This window comes from Bos javanicus, chromosome 6 (genome assembly GCF_032452875.1).
Source record: "Bos javanicus breed banteng chromosome 6, ARS-OSU_banteng_1.0, whole genome shotgun sequence".
Lineage (NCBI taxonomy): Eukaryota > Metazoa > Chordata > Mammalia > Artiodactyla > Bovidae > Bos > Bos javanicus.
Window position 1 is genome coordinate 116,174,290 of NC_083873.1, and position 22,120 is coordinate 116,196,409.

At 54.0% G+C, this 22,120-nt stretch overlaps 1 protein-coding gene across 3 annotated transcripts in view; it reads right to left on the bottom strand.

Annotated features, from left to right (window-relative positions):
• Positions 1 to 22,120, bottom strand: part of FAM193A (family with sequence similarity 193 member A) — a 147,017-nt gene that overhangs the window by 18,645 nt on the left and 106,252 nt on the right. For all 3 annotated transcript variants that reach the window (XM_061421025.1, XM_061421024.1, XM_061421026.1), the window contains exons 11-18: positions 20,696 to 20,849; positions 20,388 to 20,567; positions 14,542 to 14,793; positions 5,081 to 5,279; positions 3,889 to 4,161; positions 2,277 to 2,556; positions 1,545 to 1,728; positions 275 to 505 (exon numbers count right to left, since the gene is read on the bottom strand). In XM_061421025.1, the coding sequence (XP_061277009.1) occupies positions 275 to 505; positions 1,545 to 1,728; positions 2,277 to 2,556; positions 3,889 to 4,161; positions 5,081 to 5,279; positions 14,542 to 14,793; positions 20,388 to 20,567; positions 20,696 to 20,849 (1,753 nt within the window). The remainder of the gene's footprint in view (positions 1 to 274; positions 506 to 1,544; positions 1,729 to 2,276; positions 2,557 to 3,888; positions 4,162 to 5,080; positions 5,280 to 14,541; positions 14,794 to 20,387; positions 20,568 to 20,695; positions 20,850 to 22,120) is intronic.

Here is a 22,120-nt window from a genome sequence, read left to right on the forward strand (position 1 = left end):
CCAGCACAGAGCAAAGACGACCCCTTATGCGCCGTCTCCACCAGCCCACAGTGCCCCCTTGCCCTCAACAACCAAGGGCTCCTGTCTCAACTTTCCTGGGCAAGACGTGCCGTCAACAGACAGAGGGGCGGGCCCGCTGTCGCACAAGGACCTGGGGCTGGTGAGACCATGGCTCGGGGGGCACGCGGGGTTCCCGTTCAGGCTGGTGGAGGCCCCCGGGGCTCCGGGAGCAACGTGGGGGCCCGCGTGGCCCCAGGCCTGCCCCGCCGTTTACCTTCCTCTGCTTGTGCCGAGCGCGCTTGGCGGCCCGCGTACTGCTCACGGGCTTGGTCTCCGAGCTGTTTATGAACTGCAGCAAGTCCTCCACCCTGCGATGGTCGACCACACTCTCCCGTTCTGAGAGCTGGTCCGCTTTCTTAGGCTGCTCTTCCTTCCTCTTGGTCAGCCGTAAACGGAGCTTTTCCCTCATTTCCGTGTAATTTCTACTTGTGGGTGCGGCTGGAGGCTAAGACAAATGAAAACATGACTAAACTCAAGTTTTAATGACTGTAAATATGACAGATTTCAGACCACAGTGTTAAAAAAGAATTTTTTCTTATTACTCAAGTACCCCATGTATGTCAGGAAAAACAAATAAAAGAAACAAATGGCAAGAAAAAGAGAAGCCTTTCATCACCAATTACCCAAAGGCAGTATCCTGGCATTGACCTGTCGAGCTCCATAGGTTCAGGGAAAACCTGGCGGAGGACGTGCAACTATGCACCCAACGGTTATTTCCAAACTAAAAAGAAACCATTATCCATACCAGCTGATGTGCTTGTGATGTAACGGAGCTTAACTATCTTTTCACGGCAATAAATGGGTTTATACTCTCTTTCCACATCCACTCGCAGGGTTCCTTTCCAGTGGTGAAAAGGTTTCTCACCAACTACTAAACCCAAGTGCATCCGGAGAAGACGACAGACGGCTCCCGCTCTCTGCTCCTCCACTGCCCGCCCCGACAGCGCGCCCGACACCTGCCCCTGAGGGACAGGCCGCCCCGGACACAGCGCGGTGTGCACATCTCACCGGGCCGCGCCGTCGAGCCCAGCACATGTGTGACACAGAGCCCCGCGGGGCTGCCGTCCACGTGTGCACACTCAACAGTGCCCACGCCTGGGTCGGCAGTAGGTCTGACTTCATCAGCCATTCTAAACACCACAATCAAATGCAAAATACAGAGATAAAATACTCATAACTAACTCTGGGCAAGTATCTTTCATTATTTCTGTAGGACAAGTACAACCCGGAAGTGGAACTGCTATTTCAGACAGGATCCTGACTTTATTACTAACTGTGCTGCAAATAAAGCTTCACACACACATAACCATCCCCTGAACTCAACCTGGTGTATTATTCTCGCAGAGTGGTTTGTGTGTTTTACCATTCTCATTGGAACGCGCAGTTTGCAAACGCCCGTCGCGCAACCCTGAGCTGGCCGCAGCGGGGCCCCTGCAGCCCCGGCGCTCCCGAGGCGCCTGGGCGGCACGGGCGCGGGCACTCACCCCGCCGTGCCCGAAGAACTCGCAGTAGCAGCAGTCGCAGTACTTGCCCTCCTTCTGGTTGGTGGAGGTGGAGGTGCTGGAGCTGTGTTCAGAGCAGCTGTCCTCGTCTGCGCTCTCGTCCCCATCATCCTGCTGCGGGTCGTACACGCCGTTCTCACAGCGATGCCCTTCGCAATCAGGGTCGCTGCAAAACCGCGCAGGGCCCGTCAGCCAGCGGCCTGCCCCGCAGGGGCCCCCGCAGGCGGCGCGGCGTGAGGGGCACACCTGGCGGGGCTCATCAGGTCCACACGCGTCCCTCCCCCTCACCCCCGCTTCCTCCTGGAGGTGTGTGTGTCGGGGGCGGCGGCGGGGGGGGTGTGTGAGGCAAGTTCAAAGGGAACGAAAACAGTCTTTCATTAAACCTATCGAGCATCTCGTATTATTCTGTGCTCCTGCGTGCATGCCAAGTCACTTGGTCGTGTCCGACTCTCCCTAACCCCATGGACTGCAGCCCACCAGGCTCCTCCGTCCATGGGCTTCTCCAGGCCAGAATATTGGAGTGGGTTGCCATGCCCTCCTCCTGGGGATCCTCCCGACACGGGGATGGAACCCAGGTCTGCTGCACTGGCAGGCAGGTTCTCTACCACCAGTTCTACCTGGGAAGCCTCATGTACCAAACGCCCAAGGCGCCTGCCCTCACGTCCTGGGGGGTCAGGGAGCACTTCCCCAGCCTCCCCACCAGGCGGGGCTCACCTGCAGACGCTGGGGGGCGCGCTGACAGAGCCATCGGTGGTGGGGGGCGGGGGGGCCACGGGAGCAGGACAGAAGCTCTTGAGCGACTCCACAAAGCCAGGGGAGGCGGCTGTTTTGGGGAAGGACACAGCTGCGATGTTGGCCAGGTGAGGCGTGGAGGCTGCTGAGAGGGCGGCGGGGGCGAGGGCGGGCAGCGGGGCCAGGCCCGTGGGGCTGCTCCTGGGGGCTGCCGGCACCCCGTGCCTGTGGTCTTCCTTGTTGACGCCGTGAAAGACGTCACCTGCGACAGAGATGCTGGAGTCACTGCCTGCGGCCTTTCTCTCACTGCCAGCTGCTTTTTTTTGAAAACCAACTTTTGGTCCGAAAATGTTCCACTCTATAGAAAACTTGCCCTTCGTCTGGATCTGAGACTCACCACTGCTTTGCTACGTTTACTTTCTCCCACACACACCTGCCCGTGGCTTGACGTGGGGGTGGCAGCTGCTCAGCCCTGGGCGTGTGGCCCGGGCTCCTGAGAACACGCGTCTCGGCAGGGAAGCCAGCACGGCAGCCCGGCTGCGGATGCAGCGCCCCCGGAGGACCGTCACAGGCACAGCCCACCCAGGCCTCACCCACAGCCTCTGGCGGCTTCTCCCCGAGACCAGGGTCTTTTAAACTTCCTTTCTTCCTTCCGCAACTCTGACCTCTCCTGAGCTGAGGCCAGCTGTCCACAATTCTGGACTCAGAAACGCTGGGGGCATGAGTCCTGTGAAGGTGGTGCAGGGTCCTCCCGTTGACCCCAAGGGGCACCTAAGGCACCAGTTCCCGGCAGCCTGGCGACCTCAGTCTGCGTGCAGGAGCCAGCGGAGCCAACCCATGAGCACGGCGCCCAGACAGTGGGACTGCTGCCATCTCCAAACAGAGACCCCACGTCTGAAACCCGTGAGGACGCCTCCCTGGCACTGTCTCTGGCTGCGCGCGGAGCAGCCTCTGCTCACATGGGTTATGTATCCGAGGCAGCAGTGAGCTTTGACCCTAAGAGCCCCCGACCCCCAGCTCCCTTTCCTGAGGACCCCGAAGGACCTGAGACGTTGGCTGGGTGCTGCCATCCCCTCCTTTACTCCTCTCGATACCCACACAGCCCTAACTCTGACTCACGAGGCCTCTCTGGTCCTGCTCCCATGTGCCTCTGACGTCGCCGTCAAGCCCGCTCTGCCCTGGGCTCAGATCAGGGCGGCGGCGACACCACCTCCGCACCAGGGGCCCGCACAGCGGCGGTGCAACACTTCGGGCGGGCTGGTACCCCGTCGGCTCGCTCTGCACAAGGCTCCTGCTTCAAGGCGACTGAAAATCCCTCTCTCCGTGTTCTGAAAGCAGTGCCCTCTTCCTCTCACAGCACACGGTGCGGAGAGCGCCAAGGCGGCACGCAGCGTGGCAGAGCCCCAGGGGTCAGCGTGACAGCAACATTCTCGTCACGGCCAGAGGACACGCTCCCTGGGCCCGGGCACCTGTGGGTGTCACTTACACTGATGCCTCTGGGCACGCCGAGGAGGAGGCAGTCACTGAGGCGCTGGGCAACAGCCAAGCCCGGGGCCCCCTAGGGAAGCAGGGCCCGGCCAGCGGGCGGCCTTACCTAGGGAAGGCGGCCTCCTGGACGACACGCGGAACTGGCTGCTGCTGGACTGCACCGTGGTGGCCGTGCAGGACACGGAGGACGTGGCTGACGACGTGGCCATCACAACCTTGTTTGCTTCCATGAAAGCGTCTTGGAAATTATACAAACACTTCTTTTTCGCAGCACCCTTTTTCTCTTTATTATCGGAAACTGCAGCCGTTTCACTGCCAGATGGAGGCGGAGGAGCTTCAGGTCTTGCTTCTGAGAGTGTTGGCCCTAATAAGTCACTCCCTTCAGAGAAGAATGGGAAAATTAATGCTTCCAAAAGACACAGGCTTAGGTCAAATCTAAAGAGCAGCTACTGACTGAACTACGAACACTGGGGGCTGCAGGATTAGCAGTCCACGGCGACGACGCTCGCCAGCTGGTCTGTATCTAAGAAACACTGACTGAGCACCTACTATGTGCCGATTCCTATGCTGGGTGCTTTCCCAAAGTTATTCAATGTCTAACACCACTTTCTGAGCTTAGCACTCTAATGTCTAACCTAAGATGAAGAAACTGAGGCCAGAGAGGCTAAGTAACTTGCCCAAGGTCACACAGCTAGAAACCCTTTCCAAGCACAGACCAGACATCAAGCCTAGCTTGCTGTTCGAGCACATGCAGGGCTTGGGCTGGGGCCCCCAGGGCCGTCCTCACATGGACGACAGAGACGAGGCAGACGGGCAGCCCTCATCTGCGCCCTGTCCCGCCAGGAAGGCACCAGAGCCTCAGCAGCTGAGGTGGCCACGGGGAGGTGCTTGTTAGCAGGGACAGGGCCCACGTAGGGGCAGAGCAGGGGGAAAGGAAGGAACGGAAGTCACAGCATTCAAGCCACAGCACCCCGCTGCCTGGGCCGAGCTCTGGTGGTCACCACTGCTAGGGAACCAAAGCTGACCACCGTGCCCCGGAGCCCAGACACTCCGCAGCCCGGGGGCAGGGAGACCCAATGTCTGAGGCCACAGGCTCCCAGCTGCCAAGCCCAGTGCCTGCACGGCTCTGTCGGTGCAGCGGGACTTGACCAGCAGCCTGACGGGGTGGGGGCCTGCCGCCCTCAGCGGAAGCCAGGGGAAGGAGCGGCCTGGGACCTGCTGGGGAGCTGTGGCAACAGGTGGCATCGGCTCAGCTCAGGTCTCTGTAAACTCCAACGAAGGTTTAACGAGTTCCTTACCAGAAATTGTATCTGGCAAGTAAGTGCCAGGGTTCCAGTTCTTATCATTCATCACTTCTGATCCCCAAAGACTTATAAACTTAGAACTAGTCCACTCTGGAGTGCTCCCAAAGCAGCTCGGGTAAATATGGTCTTGAAGAGATGCACTGAATACCTGATGTTTATTTGTGTGATTCTGAACAGGTGCTGGTGGTAAAGCCTACAAAAAAAAATGTTCTAATCACATATCAAAATTAATATTCTGTTTACGTAAGGATTTAAACTACAGACAAACAAGTCATCATTGAAACCTGGGGGGCACGCGTGCCGTGAACAGGCGTGCGGGGAACACACCTCACGGAAGGCGCACCTGATCACACCCGGGGCCGCGTGTGACGGGCAGTGGACGCAGACTGGAAGAGCAGCTGGTGCTCAGGGGCTGACCGCACACACGGAGGCAGCCCAGGGGCCGCTCCTGAGTCACGCTTTAGACGAAGCCATCCGCACGAGGTCTGCTCCGATGGCCCACTCTCATCTGACGTTTTACAAATCATCAGTCAAAAGTCCCTGTGGAGCCACTGATAAGAGGTCAGCTCTGGCCCTTTCCCTCACACCTGGGCAGAGTGCAGAAGTGTGGGGACAGATGGGTTCGACACTGAGCTGAGCCCACCCTCCCAGGTGTGGAAGGAGAGCCCTGCCCACATGTTTCTGGGCTGATTGGCCGTCAGCTGCCCCCTGCACACCTGGGTGTCCCCAGCCCACAGCCGTGCCCCTGCCCGACGCCCCTCCCTCGGCGCGGCTGGAGCGGGCTCGTGGAACTTGAGAGTGAGCGTGGCGCTCCGCGCTCAGGCTGGGCCGGTGGCTCCCCACCCCGACGTAGCACCAAGTCCCGCGCGTGGTGTGGCCTGCCCTGTGCTTCCGCTCACCTGGCCTCTGGACGCACGGCCTTCCCTTGGTCCCCAGACTTCAAGCTACTGCTCGGCCCACAGTGTGGCTCATGGTGTCTACTCCTAAGAACGTCCTAACTGCAGCTCACGACCCTGCTGGCCTGGGGTGAGCCTCCCGCCACAGCCGAGCTGCCACGCCCTGGAGAGGCCGTCACTGCCCTCCTCTCACCCCACAGCGCCCAGGCTGCAGTGGCCCGCCCCAGCGAGCCCACGAGTCCAGGATTCTCCCCGTCAGCACTCAAGACTCACTTCCAACCTACTGGTGGCGCAACTGCCTTGCCTCCAATCATGGAAGGTGTCTGGGGGCGGGGCCCCTGGAGCCTGGACCTGCCGCCCCGCGTCTCGCTTACACCAGCACACGCCATCCACCCCGGCCGTGCATGGGAATACCCCCTGGGACATGGATGTGAGCAGTGAGTGTGCTCAGCTCCGCAGTGGCGGGGAAAGGGAGCACTGGGGAGGACCCCCAGGAGCAGAACCCCAAGGGCCAGGCCGGGCAGAGTGGGGAAGGGAAAGGCCAGAGCACAGGGCTGGCCAGCGTCCAAGCACAAGGGAGAACCCGACGGGCTGAGGGGCCACAGAGAGACACGCCCGTGTGCCTTCTATCCCGGGGGGCTGGGGGGCGCAGAGGGCTTGAGGCAGCGGGGTGAGGTGGTCTGGTCAGCGGGGTGCAGAAGTGGGCCTGCGGCGCTCTGGGAGAGAAGCGGAACAGCAGGACAAGGGTGCCCCGGGGCTGTTAGTACGGGGATGTGGGGTGGGGGTGGGGTGGGGGCCGAGGCAGAGCACTAGCGGACAGGGAGGAAGGGAGGGTCTGTGGCCCCGCTCCTGGGGGCGCCGCGTCAGGGACGGAGCTGGGCTGAACTCTCCTCCCGTCCCAGCTTCTGGGCTGCACGGGCTAAGGGGTTCACGGGCCAGCTTGCCCTCTCCTAGCTGTGTGACCTCAGGCAGATTACTCAATCTTTTTGAGCTTTAGTTTTCTCATCTGTAATTTGGAAACACCCCCCTCCAGGGGACGTGGTAAGCGTTACACCAGACTGTGCACGGAGTATTCAGTGTCGCCTGGCCCGAAGCAAGTGTTTCCTGAGCACTAAGGGGGGGGGTCTCCCAAGACACAAGCCAGCCCCCCCCAGCCCAGTTCAAGGTGCTGCTGCCCTCTCAGGGGCCGGGGCCGGGGTCCTTCCACTCGGGCAGCTGAGCAGCTTAGCACACCACCGACCCTCCACGGGCTCGGGCAGATGAAGGTGGAGGGTGAGGCAGGAGCAGATTCGGGACTTGACAGCGGAGGAAGTAGGGCAGACCAGACCCCCAGCACCTCGGCGGAGCCTGACCTGCTGACCTGGCAGGAAGTCTCGGGGGCAAAGGGCAAGCACAAGGAGGCCCTCAGCGGTGGCAGTCCCCACGGGGCAGGGGCGGGCACGAGGCCTGGGCAGTGGCAGTCCCCACGGGGCAGGGGCGGGCACGAGGCCCGGGCAGTGGCAGTCCCCACGGGGCAGGGGCGGGCACGAGGCCCGGGCAGTGGCAGTCCCCACGGGGCACGGGCGGGCACGAGGCCCGGGCAGTGGCAGTCCCCACGGGGCAGGGGCGGGCACGAGGCCCGGGCAGTGGCAGTCCCCACAGAGCAGGGGCGGGCACGAGGCCGGTCAGATGGCAGGCCTCAGCGTCGGAGGCCCCGGGGCGCGCGGAGCCCGCCCCGGCAGGTGGGACAGCCAGCCTGTGCCCGTGGTCGGGCCGGCCGGCTCAGGACGCAGACTCACGCTGCACGCTGGCAAGCCCCTCGAGAGCCCGGGGACAGCGAGCGCCGCCGCCTCCCCGAGAGCGTCCGCTCAAGGCCTGGACCATATGCCACCCACGCCTCTCTGGTTTCTGCTCAGCCATCAGTGCTCTGCCCCGCGTCACCTCTCTGCAGGCCCACCCACAGGCTCTGGGGCCGGGGTCTCCCCTCAGGGCCATTTGTCTACACTGCGTCTACAATTTCTATCAAGGTACGCCATGGCGTTTTGAGTTTTCAAATTTAATGAGGTTTTTGTCTTCTCTTTAGACGATGAGATTTCTGAAAGCAAGGGCTTGGGGTACTGTTTTCCTTTATCTAGCACGCAGCACAGGGCCTGGCACAGCCTGCTGTTCAACAAATGCTGAGTGGAGTAAGGACTGTAACCACGGAGCTGTTACACTGGAGACATAAGCTAGTGACGTCGTATGTCTGGTTCAGAAGGCCATCTATGCAAAACAGGAGGTCCAGTGGTGGAGGCCAAGGGGCACAGGGGTCCGCAGCTACCAAGCTGCACCTGGGTGAAGGCATCCGCACAGGAGGCCCGCCCACGCCCAGGGAGAGGGGGAACCTGTCACCTAGACCCTCTGGGGGCACCACCATAAAAACATGAACGATTTAAAGCACGTGTGATAACGCTATTATATTACAGCACTGAGTTTAATCTTTATACAAATCCACATGGCTGTAATTCACAGAAGTTCTGATGCGTTCTTTACTTTGAGACAAAACTGATTCACAGGGAAGCACAATTCTGCTCTAACTGGAAGCCCAGACACACTAACTGATGACTTCAGCCAAGCACACTTCTGAATTTATGCAGAGCTGTGAGACCCAGCCTGCCCTGCATGGAGCCCGGTGCCTGGGGAGCAGCGGGCAGCAGCTGCTGCCAACACCCAGTGCCTGAACGCAAGGGCCGCCGGGTGCCCAGCAAGCAGGGGAGACAGTCACTCCCCGCTGGGCTTCTCCTGAGAGGCCCCTCGGTGCTCCTGCCAAAGAGTACCACCTTCTTTCTGCTGTTTCTCAGCTCAGAAGAAGTGAACTCAAATAAACACAGGTTGCAGGTCCCACCATGACCTGCAAATGGCAATCAATTCATGTCCCTCTTCCCCATGCAGTCTTTTCCTTCCTCAAACTCCAACTGAATGTATATTTCTTTCCACGTGTAACTCTGCGAGCCACGTCCGCAGTGGCTGCACACAAGGAACCCACTGAGGGGGTGAGGGGTGTGCACGCCCACAGCCGTGTGGGAGCCCCGTCACCAGGCTCCCTCAATGCACTGAACTCACCGACCGTTTGCAGGTCACCCCTGTGCTCCTGTGGAGAGCCCGAGACAGCGCTCCACCTGCGCTCCAGCCCCGTCCTAATGGGGCAACTGCTTCTTGACACATCTTCCAGACAGGAAGGACACAGCACTTAAAGCTGGGGGCCTCGAGCACAGCCCCAGGCCAGCAGCAGGGGAGGAGCAGGCGCCGTGGCCGCGGGCTCTTCTCTCTCAGGTGGTGAGTCCTCCCCCGCTCTCCTTGGGTTTTGTCCGTTGAGGGGAGACATGTCCCAGATCCCAGACAAACGGCACAGGACACCTCTGTAACCAGGTGCTGAGCTACAGAGAAAGCAAGGGAAACCGTTCACAGGAACTGGTAAGAACACAGCAAGAAACACCGGCCCCAGCGGAGGTGCAGAAGGGACGGGCGCCCTGCGGGCGTGTGCACCATGGTGACAGAGACGAGCGGACGGCCCTGCTGTCCCACGGGAGGAAGCAGAGCCAGAGACAAGGGGAGCTGGAGGGTCCGGGGGCCAGCGCACCAGCAGCACCTCCACGCCAGCAAGTGGGGTCCCCTCCCAAGGAAGCACCCCCATTCAGGGTCTGCTGAGCATGCATGACCTCACGATAAAATGGGTTAGAGCCTCACAGCTTCATCCAAACAGAGTCACTATGTGTGACGCACTCACAGAAAGGAGAGATGAGAGAACAGGTGATCGAGGAACAAGAGAACGTGGAGAGGTTCTAACGCTTTTGAAAAATAAAGCTTAGAAATAGGAATTACAAGTAGGGTTAAAAACTCAAGGAGTAGGTTAGACACAACAGGAAAACCACCAAACTGGAAGAGTGATCCAGAAAGGAGTTCTCAGAACAGAAGACGATCAGGCTGGGAGGGACCACAGGTATGAAAAGCAGGATGAGAAGGTCTGGTCAGAGGTTCAGGAAGAGACAGCAGAGCAAGGGACAGGGAGACCATGAGGCAGGCAGGCAACCCGAAACTTCTCCTGTGCGGGTTCTGACAGGAAACGCGGTCAGCACTCAAGAACAAATTGGTACTGTGAGCAGAGAGATTCTAATAAAGAGTCAAAAAGAAATGCTAGAAATAAAAAACGTGGAAAGAAAAACCAAGACTCGGCAGACTGAACACAGCCAAGAAGCGAATCAACGAGCCTCAAGATACGACAAGAGAAACTTTGCAAACTGAGATGCGAAGAGAAATAAGAATTTAAACAAACAAAATCCTCCAAAAAATAACACCAACAATGACAAAAAAAGAGAACAGACTGTCCAAGAACTTGGGGCCCTCTCAGAAGACGCTCCGCATGGGGCTGGAGTCTGCAGGAGCAGAGCAGACAGGAAGGAGGCCTGGAGGAGTGGCAGCCAAGGACGTCCCAACTCTCGACCGGCACCAGAGCAGGCCAGGAGGCTCAGAGGGCACCAGCAAGACCTTCACGAGACCCTATCCGGGTGCAGCACATCCCAGCTGCAGGAAACCAAAGCCAGAATCCTGGTAGCAGCCTAGGTGTGGGCTGAGGGGAAGAAACCCTGTCCTACAGAGCAAGGGACACAGTCACAGAAGACATCTCACTTAAACGGCACAGGCAGGAAGAGAGTGGGGTTAACCAGGTTCTAAGTGTTCAAAGGAAAAAATAGAAAAACCACCAACCTAGAATTCTGTATCCAGCGAAATTATCCTTCAAAAGTGAAGGAGAAATAAAGACTTCCTCAGACAAACACTGAGGGAATGCACGTTCAGCAGACCTGCCCTGCAAGAAATGTTAGAAGATTTTCTTCAGGAAAAAGGAACATAATATAGGTCAGAAACTTGGATCTACATAAAGGAAGAGAGAGCAATGGAAAAGGAATAAACATCAGGAAAATAAAATCTCTTATCTTTCTGTTAATTGATCTTAAAAAAAAAAAACTTTGCAGTAATAATAGCAACAATGTACCGGGTGATTAATATTGGATAAATGAAAATGATGCCTGCAAGTCACAAGGGACCGGAAGCAGGAACTGGGAACAATCTGTTACAAGCAGCTCAACTGCACACAGTGGAGGAGCAGCGCTGGAAGCGGCCCTAGCTCAGTCAGAAGGTGCTTTCTAACACAACCGTTAAAACGGAAAAAGAGGTGTGATTGATACACTAAGAGGAAATAAAATGAATCAGAAAACGTTCAAGTGAGAGTACAGAAAGCAGAAAAGGAAGCCTCTGGCAACAAATAGAAAATAGTTACAAACATGGGTATTCATCCAAACACATTAAAAAAAAAATCAAAGTGAACGGAATAAATACACCAATGAAAATGCCGAGATCATCAGAATATATTAAAGAACAAGAGCTTCCCCCAGCCCCCAAAGCCCCAGGATCCAACGATGCCTGTCGACAAGACACCTGCTGCGGGCAGCAGTGGCAAATCACCCAGGCAGCCTCAGCGGGCAGACCAGACCTCAGAGCGAGGAGCCTTCCCTAGTGACTGAAGGGCAACCCTCCAAGGACACATGAGAACCCCCAGCACACAAGCATCTAACAGAAGAGCACCAAACTGCGTGAGGCCAAGCCTGCCAGGCCTGCCGCAGAGCAGGCAGGTCCGCCGTGAGCTGCAGACCTCCACCGCCCTCCGCAGCAAGGGCGCAGGGGCAGCAGGGGCCAGCAAGAACACACCTGGACCCCACACCGCCAGCCAGCCGCTGCCTGCCGCACACAAAACGGCAGACCATTTGTCCTGAGGAACACGGAGCATCTGCCAAGACGGACCACACCCTGGGCCACAAGGCAACCCCGAAAGACCAGAAACAGTGCGCGCTCAGATAGAACGGAGCTGAAGTAGAAACCAGCAACAGAGAGACAGCTAGAGAACGCCCAAATATTTGGAAACTAAATTTCCTGTCACTTAGTTTTAATTTTTTTCTTCAGTATTTCATCACTGTATTTACCTCCTGCAAGTACTTTTAATTTTTAAGTAACATTACTCAACATACAAATTACAAACATATCAGTGGTAATGAAGACTTCTGAAAATGGAAATAGTTTTCAAGTCTTTCTAATCTCAAGAAAATAAAATTTTAACAGTACCCATTCCAAGCGTTTTAGGTACTATTTATCCACAATGGCAAAAGTATGAATTAAAGATTACAACTAGAGTGACACAGTCTTAAAGGCGACAGCTAACCAGAGCAGAAATCCCTAAAGGCCCTGATGCCGCAGGAAGAGAACTGGGTCAGCAGAGCCTCAGCGGGCACGGCTGCCCACACTTGTGGCCGCCCCTGCCTGCGTGGGGCAGGCATCTCGCTGAGAAACCGGCTCTGACGGAGCTGAGGACAACCATGTCCTTCCACTACAGCTCGGTCCTCCTCCAGCAGCTCCTGTAGGGCTGGGCACGCTATGTGCATTTAGGTACAGATGCCGCCACAGCACTCAACTAAGTCAGACTAACTCGCCGCCACAGCACTCAACTAAGTCAGACTAACTCAAAGAACACACAGTAACTTTGCAAAACCTGGTAAGTGACGACGTGAGACTATGCAGAGAAACATTTTTATACCAGGTACAAACCAAGTATGCTGTCAAATGCATCTCGTTTTTCCAAATAAAAATGGCACCCAGCTAGTGTATATTTTAATTGTGTCAGTGAATAATCTTGGCACTAACAGTAAGTGGCTAAAACACAGCCTCACAGCTGCTCCTCTGCAGTTTCTTCAACCCATGAATCTTTCTCATCCACCTATTGGATTACAGTTCAGTGGTAACAGAGACAGACTGCGACCCAGATGATGCTTCCCCTCCTTTATCCTTCTATACACTGCTGGTAACACCCTGAGAAAAGGCCAAGATCCAGGGGAAAACTCAGTTTTAACTAGAGTGGGAATAATAAATTTCACTACTTCACTTGAAGATTTTTAGGAATTAATTCTTGAATAATTTCTATCAGCATGAACATATGAGAGAACATTCTACACCCTCTTCTCCAGGTGGTTCCCTAGGACTAGGAAATGGAGCTCTATTTAGATAAGAACAAGGAGCAAACAGCTTCCAAACTCACATGCTCACCTGAGGAAAAGGGTGAAGGATTGGGAGGACCGTCCAAATAGCCTGGCCTTGAATGTAAACATGAATATGCTACTTAGAACGACCCCATTAACAAAGGTGTCATTAAGTGTTTGAACTGAGCAATGAGTCAAAGAGAGAAAGCCGCTCAGTCGTGGCTGACTCTTCGCGACCCCATGAACTATAGAGTCCATGGAATTCTCCAGGCCAGAATACTGGTGTGGGTAGCCTTTCCCTTTGCCAGGGGATCTTTCCAACCCAGGGACTGAACCCAGGTCTCCCACACTGCAGGTGGATTCTTTACCAGCTGAGCCATGAGGGATGCCCAAGAGTACTGGAGTGGGTAGCCTATCCCCTCTCGAGGGGATCTTCCCGATCCAGGCACTGAACTGGCGTCTCCTGCATTGCAGGCGGATTCTTTACTAACTGAGCTATCGGGGAAGCAACAGTCAACCTAATAAAATTTAAGCCTAAATTTGAGTGGTTACCAAGCACTTATTATCACAGAACATAACAAACTGAGGATGCTCTCTAATAAACCAACAATTATCACCTGGCACCCTCCCCAGCAGACAAACAGCAAACCCCAGTGAGGGGTGATGTGCGGCCTGAGAAAGTCCCTCTCACGCCACATGCTCCCTTTCGAACACTAGAGAATCACTGTCTATGAGTAGAGTCTGGGCAGAGTTCTATTTTTGACTGATTAGAGCTAATAACATTAGCCAGAATAACTGATGAAAAATTAAAATTTATGACCCGAATCAATAAAAGTAAGTTCAAAACAGCTAGTGAGGCAAAGCTATCTAAGGTACGAAGAACGAGACAAACCTAACGATTGCACTGCGACGTCTAGGGCGCAGCACGCGCCTCAGGCTCTGACGGGAGGCAGCGCGTGCCGCCCTTCCCAGCCGTCACCCATCTTGCCAGGCCCGCCTGGCTGGCCCCGGCCCCCCACTCACCTGCCGGCGAGCCTCCGCTGCACGGTGCCCAGGGCCCCCTCCTTCAAGCTTGTGCCTTTCTACATAACAGTCCTTTAAGAGGACTGTCGTTTAAGACCCTGCGGAGCCTGGCCAGTGTTAGAGGACTCACGTTACGTTCAAGCTGTGTTACCCGCCACCGCCAGGCCCCGAAAAGCTGGAGAACTGGGCTGCTCTCTGGGTGGGCAGAGGCCCTGTGGTCCCCAGCTCAACCCATTACGCCAGTACCACATGAAAACGTCTTCACATCCTGGTCAATTCCCAAGGAACGAACTATGACGTCCACGACTGTTTTTACAAATGTAAAGGTTCAAAACTCCAGGAGGTCACAATATTACAGTAAAAGGAAACGTTCGCAGACCCTCCCATGAGCGTGGCTGCTGCCCCACACAGCCGTCACTTTACGGGTCTGTCTGTTTAAACACGATCTAGAGGTCTGAGTGGCGCGTGAGCGCCCCGGCCCTGTCTGCCCACTCACCTTACTGTGTGTGAAGGGGGGCGCTGTGTACAAGGTGGGGTGGATGAGAGGGCGAGGCAGGTGTGGGACGGCGTGCAAGGGCACGTGCCCGTGGATGTGGGGGTACAGGTGCAGCGCAGGGTGCGCAGGCTTCTCGGGGCTCAGAAACTGGTGGCCGGGAGGCAGGGCGCCAGCGGCCATTGCTGAAGGCGTTAATCCAGACGCCTCTTGTTTACAAACATGACATTCACAAGTGTTTGAAGCTTGTTCTGCCTAAAGGGAAAGAAAAAAAAAAAGAGTATTTAGTAAGTGAGTACTGAGTATTTAGGGAAACAAAGAACGATATGGATTGAATGCGAGTCAGCCACACAGCAAATACAAAGGCAGCGGGGCCCGTCCTGACACCCCGGGTAGACGGGTCCCTCCTTGCGAGCTGAACGAGGGCCCCCAGGACTGGGACTGAAGAGGCCTGGAGAGACAAGGCGTGCGCACCTCACCCCGGCTGGGTGCCTGCCGGGGCGGCAGCCTCACCCGTCTGCATCCCGCGCCTGTGTGAGCAGGGCCGCGGAGACTGCAAGATGGCAGAGTGGAGAGAGGGAGCTGGGACCAGGACAAGGAGGCCACTGGTGCCACGCTCCGCTGGGCGCACACTGCTTAACGGAGGGCTACACAGAGGCTCTTCAAAGTGCACCAGAGACGGGACTTCCGGCTAAGGTGGAATGAAGCAGTCGGTGACTCTTCTCCCTCAAAACAAGTGCAAAACTGAACACAATTGTCAAAGGCAATCGTTTTGAGGCTCTGGAAATCAACCAAACGAAAAAAACATATTGAGAAGCGTTTATTCATGCAAACCTGCTAGAACTTCTACTTAAGAACAGAAGGAGTCTAGCTTTCCTGCCCAGGGATCTTCCTATCCCCAACTCCCCACACCCTTTAAAAACTAACTAAAAAACAAAACAAAAGTAACATAATTCAAGAATCAATAGCAGAATTAAAACTGGTACACTAAAATTCTGTTTGATATGAAAAAAGGAAGTAGAGACAGAGGTAGAAGAACACGAGGCGCAGAAACGACCGGCACAGCGGCAGACGGGAGCACCAACTGTGTTAGACGTGAATGGGGCACTCCCAACAAGAGGCGGGGACCGAGGGGCAGGGTACACACATAAGATCCAGCTCAAAGGCTGGAAGAAAAAGACACAAAGAAGCTAAAATTAAAAGGACAAAAATTTATAAAACATACACATAGCAACCTGAAGACAGCTGGAATGGCTATATTAATATTAGAGAGAATAGTCTAAGACAAGAAATAACAGCAGGGAGACACTTCACAGGGACAAAAGGGCCAATATATTAGGGAGGCAGAACAATAATTACATGGATACACATTCCACAACACTGTCCCAAAACGCATGAATCAAAAACTGGCAGATTTGAAAAAGGAAATAGATAATCCAAAAGTTATAACAGAAGACCTCAATATGTCTCTCTCAGTAATTTTTAGAATTAGATAAAAAATCACTTAGGATACAGAAGACTTGAATAACGCTATCAATTTGACCGGTTTCATTTACAGGACATTTCACCTAAGAGGGGCAGAACACAATTTTCAAGTGCACATCTAGGTTAGATCACATGTTAGGCCATAAAACAAGTCTTAATAAATTTGGAAGCTCTAAAATCAGTAATCTCAGCCTTAGATTTAAGAAGCTGGGAATAGAAAAAATTAACCCCAAGAATATATAAAAAAAATAATGGAGATCAGAACAGAAATCAATGAAACAAAAAAGAGAAAAATAGAAAAAAAAAAAACTGATTTACAAAAATATAGCCAGAGTGACTGAGGGAGTTAAAAAGTAGTAAATAAAATTACCCAAATCAGGAATTAACATTGCTACAGACTCCACAAAACTAAAAAGAGATAATAAACAACCATGAGACATCAAATTAGACAACTTAGATGAAATGGATAAATTCCTAAAAAGACACAAATCATTAAACTCAATCCAAGAAGAAATAAAAAATCTGAACAGACCTGTATCAAGTAAACGAAATTTTAATTAAAAAGATCAGGTCCACGGGATTTCACTGGTGAATTCCATCAAATATTTAAGAAATATCAATCTCAGACGAATTCCTTCAGAAAATACAGGTGGAACACACACTCCTCAGCTCAGTCTCTGAGGCAAAGACATCACTGCTGCTGCTGCTGTTGTTCCGTAGCTAAGTCGTGTCTGACTCTTTGCATCTTTTAATTTCATGGCTGCAGTCACCATCTGCAGTGATTTTGGAGCCCAGGAAAATAAAAATCTGTCATTGCTTTCACTTTTTCCCCTTCTATTTGCCATGAAGCGATGGGACTGGATGCTATGATCTTAAGTTTTTTTAATGCTGAGTTTCAAAGACATCATAGACAACAGACCAATATCCTTCATTAACATAGATACAGAAATCCTAACAAGACATTAGCAAACCAGTCAAGAACATGTATTAAAAAAAAAAAGACTATAGGTCATGACCAGGTGGGATTGATCCCAGGAACACAAGATTGGTTCAAAATTCTTTGATGAGATACAACTTGGTAACAGAACAAAGGATGAAAGCCACAGGGACATCTCAAGAGATGCAGAACAGGCATCTTAAACCCAATGAATATTCACGATAAAATTCTCAAAAAAAAAAAAAAAAACCAAACCAAGGAGTAGGACATAGCTTCCTTAGCTGACAAAGGACGTCTAAGGAAAACCGACAGCTACCATCGTATTTTACTGGTTAAAGATTCAACGCTGTCCCCCCACGCCTGGGAACAGGCAAAGGTGTCTGCTTGCACCACTTCGATTCAATGCTGTACTAGAGGTTCTAGCTAGCTCAATAAAGCAAGAGTAGGAAATTAAAAGAATCCGGGCTGTAAAGGAAGAAGGAAAACTTGTTCACTCACAGACAACACGATTTTGTATGTATAAAACCCAAAAGTAATCTACCAAAAAAACCCCAAAACAAACCCACAAAACCTCAACCACTCTAGGACAAATAAGTTTATTAGCAAAGCTGCAGAATTCAAAATCAATACATAAGAATTGACTGTATTTCTATGTATTACCAACAATCAATTGTAAATCGAAACCAGGGACTTCCCTGGTGCTCCCGATGCAGGGGGCCCCCGAGTTCCAACCCTGGTCAGGGCACTAGATCTCACATGCCGCAACTAAGAGTCCTCACGCCGCAAGGAGGATGGGAGACCCCATGTGCCGCCCTAAACCCAGCTCAGCCAAAGAATGAATGTTAAAGAAAGAGAAAGAAACCAAAATTAGAAAATACCTTTACTATACAATCAAAAAACATCTAAAATCTTAATAAACTTAAGAAACACAGACTAGAAATTTTTAAAAATTACAGAAAGAAATTAAAGATGACCTAAACAAATGGAAAGAAATAGCACGTGCAATGTTCGTAAGTCTGTTTTCCCAAAATTGATTCTCATCATCCCACAAATGGAAGATCAGGTCCAGAGGGTTTTGGTGATGAACTCTATCAAATACTCAAGAATTCAATGCAACCTCCATTAAACTCCACAGGTGTTTTGCAGAAGGTAACCAGTGGTCCCTGAATGCACATGGGGGAGTCCCGGCGGTCCAGTGGTGAGGACTCAGCACTTTCACTGCCATGGCCCAGGCTCAATACCTGGTCAGGAACTAAGATCCTATAAGCCATGAGGTGTGGCCCCTACCCAAAAACAGTAAAATAAAATGTATGTGAAGCGAACACAACATTACAAAACAACTATACTCTAATAAAAATTAATTCTAAAAAACTTAACATTCCAACCCAGGGTTCCCTAGTGGCTCGGCTGGTAAAGAATCTGCCTGCAATGCAGGAGACCTGGGTTCCATCCCTGGGCTGGGAAGATCCCCCGGAGAGGGAACAGCTACCCACTCCAGTATTCTGGACTGTATAGTCCATGAGGTTGCAAAGAGTCGGACAAACTGAACCACTTTCACTTTCCCACCTGGAAAAAACACATATGGAAATGCAAAGGACTCTGAACAGCTTCAGCAATTTTGAAAGAGGCCCAAAAAGAGAAAGGCAGGTCCTGCCTGATTTCCAAACTTACAATCCAGCGACAGTCGAGCAGAGCACAGGTTTCTGGGTGCGGAGGCCACAGGGCAGGACGCCGGGCATGGCCGTGGGCCCTCAGCCACCAGCTGGTTTGCAACCAGCGACCCCTGCGATGCAGCGGGGACGGTGGTCTTTCTGACACAGGCGCTGTGCCAGCTGGGTATCAAACGACCCTCGCTGTAGACCACTAGCAAAACTGAGCTGAGTGGACCACAGACCTGAGCAAGAGCTAAAATTACAAACCTTTCACAGCAAAATAGTTTTGTATTAGGTAAAAGTTTTTTGGATATGCCATCAAAAGCATGATTCATAAAAGAAAAAGCTGATAAACTGGAATGCATCAAAATCAGTAACTTTTGCTTTTCAAAAACACTGAAAAAAAAAAAACTAAGAAGACGTATCACAGACCAAAAGAAAATATTTGTGGATCACATACTTGATAAAGGATTTGTTTAAAGAACTCTTAAACCCAAACACTAGATAGAAAAGGAAACAGCCCACACAGCCCTTAAATATCTATGACAGAAAGCTTAACTTTGCCCATAAAAAGTGAAATAAAAACGGAAACCTCACAGAGCTACCATTTCTCACCTATTAGACTGGCAAGACTTCAAAGCTCTCCCCTGTGACAGCAGGGGAGACCACCACGCTCGGACTGGGGAAAGCCGCTGCTGGTGACCCTCCTGGGGACAAAACCGCCTACGTGTGAAACGTCAGACATGTGAGGCCACTCACTGGAGAGTTTACGATGGGAAAGTAAAGGGAGGCAAACACAAGTATCCACCAGCAGACTGAAAACAAAGCACAGCACAACCAGGACCTGTCTCCACAGCAGGACACAGAGGGCAGCAGCAGAGCGTGAGGGAGCGCGCTCCACCCAGCTGGCAGGACACGCCGCCGGGCGGGGAAAGGGCAGTGTGTCAGGGTAGGCCTTTCTCGTCAGTAGAGAAGAATGTGCGTACCTGCATAAATCAACGGTGATCACAGGCTGGGGGTGAGCAGGCGCTGGGGGGGACCGGGGGCTGGGGGTGAGGAGGGGCTGGGGGTGCACAGGGGCTGGGGGTGAGGAGGGGCTGGGGGTGAGCAGGGGCTGGGGGTGCACAGGGGCTGGGGGTGAGCAGGGGCTGGGGGTGCACAGGGGCTGGGGTGAGCAAGCACTGTGGGGGATGGGGGATGGGGGCTGGGGGTGAGGAGGGCCTGGGGGTGATCACGGGCTGGGGGTGCACAGGGACTGGGGTGAGCAGGCGCTGGGGGTGACCGGGGGCTGGGGGTGAGGAGGGGCTGGGGGTGCACAGGGCCTGGGGTGAGCAGGCGCTGGGGGGGACCGGGGGCTGGGGGTAAGGAAGGGTTGGGGTGAGCACGGGCTTGGGGGTGAGCAGGGGCTGGGGGGACCGGGGGCTGGGGTGAGCAGGTCCTGGACCAGGGCGAGGGGAGGAAGTGGGGGCAGAGGGCCCAGGGCACCCCTTCCAGTGTCCCCTCCCCTGTAGACCGCACCACCTACTACAATGGTTTAATGGGCCTTGGCCCTCACGTGCTCTTCCTTTAGGAGCTGCCTGAGCATCCATCATAAAACCAGAGTCTCTAAGAGAAAAGATGACCGTCTGGCAGAGTGGTCTCGGTTCTCACCAGTCTGACCTTCACAAGCTTTTCACAGGAACGTACTTTTGTGTTCAGTAGCACTCATGTCGAGAGAAACCAGACACAGAGAAGACAGCCTGGGCAAAACCAAGTTCAAGGAAATAAAGCCGTACCTGCTGAGCTGGGTAAGACGGGGGTGGACTGTCCACTTTACTTTCCTCTTTCCTGGGGCTCCCGCTCCCCAGAGCCGTGTCCTCCTTCGGGGCTCCCGGGGGTTCCCCACTACTCTCGCCGTCTGCCTCCTCGTCGTCAGCTTCCGAGGAACTGCTGCTGGTACTGCTTACCTGAGGGGACTTTAAAGACAGTCACAAAGATAGTCACTTGTAACTTATGCTTTTTAAACCAGAATAACACAGAACGCTCAAACCCCGGACACCATCTGGGGTGACTCATCGTCGTGATGCAGAGGCTGGGCATGTACCTCGTCCTTCAGGGCCAGGTTCTCCCCGCCGCCGTTCAGCTCGCCATGGACGCCATTCATGCTGGCTACCACCTCGGCGTCCTCGTAGTTACTCAGGGGGTAGATGTCAGCAAACTTGGCCGACAGCGGGGCGACGTCTTCATCGTCACTGCAACTGAGACGCGCAGAGACATCACCGCGGGGCCGTGGCCGCTAAGGACCGTGCACTGCCCACCCAGGAGAGCCACGCTCACGCACAGGAGCGTGACACTGGGCCCCACGCATGCGTCTCAGGGGCTCCCGGTAACCTGGACCAGGAGGAAAATGCCCGAAGAGGACCACTCGTTCTGTCCAGAAGAACGGAAAACAAAACTCCGAACGGAGAAACATTAAGGAAACCACAAAATTTCAATAGATCAACTTGAAGCACCCTGGTGTACAACTGTTCTCTCTCTCTGTCATTTTCAAACAAATGCTATTTTTTATTATAATTAAAGGGGTACAGAAACCAACCTTAGGTCTTCAGTGTTTGTTTTTATAACCACCAAAATTTCAGAGATAGCCAGCTGAACAAAACAATAAAAGCACTTATGTGACAAGGCCAGCTGTAGGCAAGTCCGTTCCAAAGTCATAGTTAGCAGCTTTAACAAGACATCCAAGTGATAGGCAAATGGAATATCTACAAAAACAAAGTAATGTGACTTCAAGGCTGTGAAGACCACTTCAAACGTAAGGCTTTCTGGTGCCTGAGAAGAGATGGCACGAAGCGCCCAGCTCGGGGTACGTGGCTCAAGGCCTGACGGTAAGCGACGCCCCGTGGGCCTACACCATCATGCCTCCGCATCCACCGTGAGCCTCAACCGTCCGGAAGGAGAAAGCCTAAGAACTGGAGCCCTTTGGGCTTCAGGGCAGATGGTCCAGAACAGCCAGACTCAGCTTCATCCCACTTCTGGGAGAACTGGGTCCAAGGAGCATCGTGCACGGTCACCTGGAGCTGCTACAGCAAGTACGGGCAGGCCAGCTGCTGGGAACGCCTGGCTCCGGTGCCCCCACAACCTGCGGACACAGGCACTGCCCTGCGTGGCCCCCATACCACCCCGGGGGAGCCCAGTGAAGTAACAGACCCACGCGCTGCCTGCGGCCTGGCGACTCCAGACTCAGGCGTCCAGGCAGCCCTGCAGCCCCGCCACGGAAATGCCGCACGTCCATCTCACGCTCGGAGCAGCAGCAGGAAAAGGACATGCTTGGCCCAGAGCCAGGAGGGTCTGGGATGGCCGTGTCTGTGGGAAGACACAGACCCCACGGTGCGGGCGGCCAGGTGCCCGCAGTGCCTCGCGTGGTCCTGGCTCCGCCCCGCCCGCAGCGTGCGTGCCCACGGCTGGCGTCAGCCACTAAGACCCGGGAGCAGGCGGCACTCTGCCAGCCTGGGCTCTGCCCTGACGACTG